The sequence below is a fragment of the Gossypium raimondii genome, chromosome 8 (genome assembly GCF_025698545.1).
Source record: "Gossypium raimondii isolate GPD5lz chromosome 8, ASM2569854v1, whole genome shotgun sequence".
NCBI lineage: Eukaryota > Viridiplantae > Streptophyta > Magnoliopsida > Malvales > Malvaceae > Gossypium > Gossypium raimondii.
In genome coordinates, this window is record NC_068572.1 from 18,768,924 (window position 1) to 18,775,461 (window position 6,538).

At 31.1% G+C, this 6,538-nt stretch overlaps 1 protein-coding gene across 1 annotated transcript; it reads left to right on the plus strand.

The window, feature by feature from the left end:
* The first annotated feature begins 895 nt into the window (after nt 1–895).
* On the plus strand, nt 896–6,258 carry LOC105790961 (ADP-ribosylation factor 1). Its single transcript, XM_012618784.2, has 8 exons — nt 896–1,280; nt 1,401–1,439; nt 1,618–1,680; nt 3,014–3,032; nt 4,085–4,196; nt 4,711–4,758; nt 5,228–5,358; nt 5,993–6,258. Exons 1-8 carry the CDS (start codon nt 1,178–1,180, stop codon nt 6,024–6,026), a joined length of 549 nt encoding a protein of 182 aa, XP_012474238.1. The 5' UTR covers nt 896–1,177; the 3' UTR covers nt 6,027–6,258.
* Nucleotides 6,259–6,538: the final 280 nt, after the last annotated feature.

A 6,538-nucleotide genomic window follows, 5' to 3' on the forward strand; every position in this document is an offset into this window, starting at 1 on the left:
CCAAATTGACATGTGAAATAATTTATTATTCTAAAATACTCTCAAACTGGAAAAATAATTAAAAAGTTGACGAAGAGTGACCTACTTTCCAAGAAAGACTATTAGTGGCTGGTGGAGTTTTAGCGAACGACAGGCACCATCATCTGTCCATCACAACTTGTGAAGACACTAAAAATATCCACAAAATAGATCTGCAAACTGAAAAGAAAGAAGACGTGTGTAGTGAATGAGAAAAAGAAAGAATGAAAGTGTTGATGGGAGAGGAAAAATGTGGAGTTTGACACCGCCGTTGAGCAAAACAAAAAATAAGAAGCAAACGACTAGGAGAAAAAAAAAAGAGAAGTTTTTAGGGTTTACCTTAGGTACATTGTACTCTTAGAGAGAGAATAAATGTTCAAAATTTGGAGAAGACATTATTAAGAGAGAATACTATAAACTTCAAGTATAAGCTGTAAAATAAACATGAACCATATAAAAAATCAATGATATGTACAAATAATCTATTTAATATAAGGATTAGTTTTAAGCCAAATAAGGATATAAGGATTAGTTTTATTTGTTAAATTTTTATATAAACTTATGTATTTTGTACAAATAATCTATTTGATTTTATACTAATAGCCTATTTAATAGTTTTATCTATATACAATTTTTATATGATTTTATACATTTTGTACAGATAATCTATATTAAATTTTATTTGTTAAATTTTGTACAAATATTAATTTTATCTGTTAAATATTATATACATAAATTTTTTCATAATATTACAATCTTTATACAAAATCGAACAAAAGAAAAACTATAAAAGTGCTCAGTATTACAATTTCCAAAGATGACGTGGCCAATCACATATTTGCTTGCACTGGTTCTATCACCGCATAAGATTCTAACCCCACTTTTCCTTTTCTTCTATGTTGCCTATGTCCTCTCTATTTTTGTCTCCGATTCGATTCTATTAGTAGGAGAAAATCAGAAAAGAAAAAAAGCCACCCAAAAAATATATACTGGCATTGCATTTCAGACCCCTTTACTTTTGAATTATCAATTTTACCCTTATTGAAATCTCAACTCCTCTTGCAAGCAGGCACTCTCCTTTTGTACAGGGGTGCTGCTTTGGAGATCTGATCCAAAATTCATGCACTGATAGAGAGTGATTTTTCCATTTTTTTACGAGATGGGTATTCTGTTTACAAAATTGTTCTCTTCTCTATTGGGAAACAAGGAGGCTCGGATCCTTGTTCTCGGTCTTGACAATGCTGGCAAAACCACTATTCTTTGTATTATTTCTCATCCCTTTTTTTTTAATGTTTTAAGCGCTACCCATTTTTTCCTGCCGTGATTTATGAAATGGCCTTTCTCTCTCTCTCTCTCTTTATAATTTGAGGGTTTGGTTGCAGATCGGCTTCAAATGGGTGAAGTTGTCTCCACAATTCCAAGTTAGTCATTCTTATTCTATTCTCTCTTTTCTTCTTTTGTGTAAAGCGGGATTATTGAGCATTTTGATATGTTGTGGGGAGATAGAATGGATAAGTATTGATTTTCAATTAAGTAGATCAAAGGTTTCTTTAATATTTAAGAGTTGATATTTGATTTGTTATGTTCTTTATGGTGCAGCAATTGGATTTAATGTCGAAACAGTACAGTACAATAACATCAAATTTCAAGTTTGGGATTTAGGTATGCCGACCAGTATTCCTTGATCCACATCTTTAACATGTAGCGATGTCCTGTAATTTTGATTATATTTTCCTATCGATTCGATTGTTCGAAGGTATAAGAGTTGGAAAATTTTCGCAACATGCATCTATGTTAAAATCATATCAGAAGCACCCTAGCTTTCAAACTTTCAGAAATGTCAGGAAGATGAAACAGTTTTTATTGTGAGACTTTAAATCCTCTAGTTCTTATATCAAAGACTTCAACGAAGATATTTTTTTACTTTTGTTACTTTAAATCTTAATTTTATAAACTAACCGTATCTGGCTTTCAGTTCACAGTTTACATGAATCCTTTACCCCTAGTCTATATCTTTATATATCTGTTCTAAGTATCTCTTGCGAGAAAACAGCTTAGTAAGTAATAGCTTGAAGAAAATTTTACAGAACTATGTTCTCTTTATCATCAGAGCTTTACTTTTTTGAAGCTGGATAAAGTAAAACTTTCACTAATTAGAGATGTCTGCCACAACCTATAGGAGAAATAAGAAACCATGGAAATTTAACTTTGTCTGCAACCCTATTTCTTATGCAATTTTACTATTATTCAACGCCATTGGACTTCGTCAAAAATTTAATCTCTTAGGCCTAGTTCTGCAATTGAAAAGTGTTTTTGAAAAGTTTGGTTTGCAAAACGTGCTTTTGAAAAGTGTTGTGAGAAAGTGTTTGTCGTTTGTTAATTTCAAGTGTTTGACATTCCTAGCAAAAGTTGCAGTGGAAACTTAAAAGGTTCATTTAAGACATAATGTTGGAAATTAAAAATAAATTAATTTAGGTAATATTTAAATAATTTATACATGAAATATACAATTTAAATACTTTTTAAGTAATTAATAAATTATTTGTAAATTTAAAAATACATGAAATATTTTAAAATTTTAAATATAATGATAAATGATATTTAAATAATTTAATATAATGAGACGTAAAATATAAATTAATATATATTTTAAATAGTTAATATAAATAAGAATATTTTGATAATTTTACTTTAAAAGGAAAAAACCAGAAGTCAAAGGTACCTAAATACTAGCATTTGCATTTGGGTGGAAAAATATTTTTTCACTGTACTTTCAATCCCAAAAGCCAAGAGTTTGGCATGGTGGTTGGGATTGAAAGCACTTTTTGGCCCCCAACCACAATGCCAAATGCGGCCTTAGTATAAGACCTAAATTGATTACATTGTTTTGTAAGTTTGCTTTCTTCTATCCTTCTGGGCTATTTAGTTTTATTCGTCAAACATAAGTGATGTCAACTCCTTGTCCTGATGACATCTTTATCATTTATTGATGCAGGCGGACAGACAAGTATCAGGTAACTTTCCAAACATGCAATTTTTCCTTTTTAATTCTTTCTTGTGCAAGACATTTTGTGGGCGACTCTACTATGAGATTTTTTCTGTCCTGAAGGTATATGTAAAGTTGTGCCTTTGTGCATCTAAAGCAGGCCATTGGCTACTTAGAGTCTTAGACCGTTTAATGAGCTGTATTTTGTTTTGCTCTCAAAGTTATATGATACCCATTGTGTTCTGCTAGTTACAGAAAAGATAAGGTATATGTCCTATATATTTTTCATTTTATTGTGACTTCTTATGATAATGTTTATGCATAATAGAAGAATCATTTTGATACATTAGTTGTACGGATCAATTAGTAATGAATTTTAGAGGTGTCACCATAAAAAAAAAAGAAAGAAAGAAAAAGAGCCATTGTACGACTGCTTGATTTTATACTTATCCAGCTAGTTGAACCAGATGTACCAAATGTCTGATTGGATATAGTTGTAGGATCTATTTAATTTAATGTCATTGAACTTAGTTTTGCTAAAAATCATCTAAAAAGATTATCTTCAACAAGCCACAAGTTACCATTTTAGTCTCTTTTTTTACATGGTTGAGAGAGAGAGTATCTGAAACTACTTTTGCTGCACAATCTGAACCTAGATTTTAGGGCTGTTGTTTATTAACATTTCAATATTATTTTAAATGCCATTTGTTTTGCTTTTTTGGCATTAGATAAACCTATTTTTAAGTCTGTCATGGAATTTCAATGTAATGTCATGGTTTTCCTCTCTTTACACCACTTGTGTAATTAGGACTTGTGATTTAATTGATGAGCATTATTCCAGGTTTTTTTCAATGTTTAGAAGTTGTGAAATAAAGTTTTACATCCTACAGTGTATTTACGCCAGACAAAAAGATTGCTAATTAATCCTATTCAAGTTTAATAAATGATTTATATATCACTTGTTCATTCTATTCAAGTTTTGTTATATGACTTATGTATTGTTTCTCTATATTCATTTAATAATATGCGGCTTCAAGAAATAGATCACCAGCCTAGTTTCTTATCTCTTTTGCACTACAGACCATATTGGAGATGCTACTTTCCAAATACTCAGGCCATAATATATGTTGTTGATTCAAGTGACACAGATAGGCTGGTGATAGCTAAAGAAGAATTTCATGCAATCTTGGAGGTAAACTCATCAAGATCTTTTTCTTCATATGTCTATATTTTAGTAGTGTAACAAGTCTTCATTAAATATTCCATGCTGTGAAGATGACATATGGATCTTCTTCAGGCTGTTGTATCGAAACGTTTGACAAAATGAAAAGAATGATGTTTGAATCCTTTCTATTGCCTTTCTGTCCCTTTCTTGAACGTTATTTCCCTACAGTTATCTTCAATTTTTAAATGGTATTTCAGGTTGTTATAGTCTTACGTATTGCTCTTCCTTTTATGTATTTCGTTTATTTATTTGAAGACCAATTCAGATAACTACTTTGTCTACTTGTCATCTGCCATGAAAAAGAAATGAAGTAAACATATTTTTATTTCTATTCTACAATCAATTAAAATGACTTTTTTATACATTTATACTGAACTACTACTGCTAGGTGTTTACAATATTTTTCTTTTTACTTGTCAATCCTTTTTTTTATGTATTTCCTTGCTTCTTTTGTAATAGTTTAAAGTGTGAATCTTGGCAGGAGGAGGAGCTAAGAGGAGCAGTAGTTCTTATTTTTGCAAATAAGCAGGTTGGTACCTTTTTTATTTATTAATTTCTTCTTCTTGGACCTGGGGTAGAACTAGTTCTTTTGCTTATATTGTGTGTGACATTGAGCAAAAGCTGGTGGTTATGGGCATCGTATTTGAAGCACTTATTGCAAGAGGAAATAATATGCAGTTTCTTATGCTTACTGGGGAACATATATGTTTGAGAGTTTGGATTTTGTTTATCTGACACATTATGAGGATGGATACATCATGTATAATAAATTAATCATGAATATAAACTTTTTCATGAGTTCTATCGCTCGAATTATAGTGGCAAATTTATAATCCAAATCCAATATTTAAAATTTAAGTTCCCAAATACATCCTCAAAAATGTTGGCCGAGAAAAGAATAATATTTTCATTTGGTGATAAAATTTAGTAAGCCACTTGGGTTATTTTTTATTTGTGAATTTTTCTTGGAGTTAAGGTCACATTTTTGGAGTATACAGGATCTTCCAGGTGCACTTGATGCTGCTGCAGTGACAGAGGCTTTGGAGTTGCACAAGTTAAAAAGCCGCCAATGGGCTATTTTTAAAACATCGGCAATTAAAGGGGAAGGTCTATTTGAAGGTTTGGACTGGTAGGTTTTGGATCACATGTAATTCATGTTTTTCTTTAACTTGATTGCCAAAATCTATGTTACTCGACCCTGGTGTGAGTATCCGGCACGTGTATGATTAGAATTTTCAAAGTTCTTTTTATGCATGTTTGGAGGTCATATCCATGTGTCCAACAGGAGTATTGGACACGGGTACTTGAAGAAAAATGAAGAATTCAAGCAACATAAGCTAAAATTGCTCCTCAAATACACAAAATTCGACATTTAGATTTAATGCCGGCCTATGCTATGATGAGATTCATTTCATGAATTTATGAATAACAAGTTCAAAGTTGGCGATGTCCATTTTCAGTTCATTTTTGTTGAAAAAAGGAACAAGTTCCAAAGTAAATCCATCTGCTCCTTGAAAAAATATTTGTTTTTTTAGTAGTAGAATGCTATGCACATTTGATTAATTTATGTTTATTAACGTTACCATGCCCGTAAGACGGTAAGACCCCTGTAAACGATTGCTTGCAATTCCGATGTTTTATTTCATTCTGTTCACTTTTAGGAGACAGTTTTAGCCAATTAAGATTGATAATACCTAGTAATTCAGATAATTGAAATGCATTTCCAGTTCTTGACTCCATGAACTTATTTGTCTTCAATGTAGGTTGAGTAATACACTTAAATCCGGAAGTGGCTAATCCTTAGGTCTGAAGAATTAGAAGCTTGCATCTATGTGGGTCAGGCTGGAGCCAGGAACGATGTTTGCTTCTTATAATCTATTAGAAATTTGAGTCATCAGCGAAGGTGTGTCAATTTACTGCATTGATTTTTGTTTTTAATTTTTCTTTCTCGAGAAAGCTTCTAGTATACATGTAAAATATTTTGTTAAAGATTAACCATTTTATTCTTAAATTGTTTCTACATTTTGTATGTCCCTAATCTAAAATTTCAATTTCACTTTAGGAAACAAAATATATAGTTTGATAAAATCTGGTTGTTAAGTGTATTACGTATCAGACTCAAGACGTTAAGGGGGCGTTTGGGAATGCTTTTGGAGTTTTATAAGCACCAATTGGCAGCAAAAGCAATCAAAATTATTCACTCAAACGTAAAAGTATGTGTAAGTAGGGATTTAGGTGGTGTTTTATTTTAGCTTTTGTGTTTTTAAGTAAAATTTTCAAAATATCTTTATCTATATTATTATTAAAAT

What these genes read in the sequence shown, in the direction of transcription:
- LOC105790961 (XM_012618784.2), top strand. Translation starts at nt 1,178, where the DNA reads ATGGGTATTCTGTTTACAAAATTGTTCTCTTCTCTATTGGGAAACAAG. An exon ending in AGTTGTCTCCACAATTCCAA is followed by an intron (nt 1,440 to 1,617) that starts GTTAGTCATTCT and finishes TTTATGGTGCAG; the next exon opens with CAATTGGATTTAATGTCGAA. An exon ending in AATTTCATGCAATCTTGGAG is followed by an intron (nt 4,197 to 4,710) that starts GTAAACTCATCA and finishes GAATCTTGGCAG; the next exon opens with GAGGAGGAGCTAAGAGGAGC.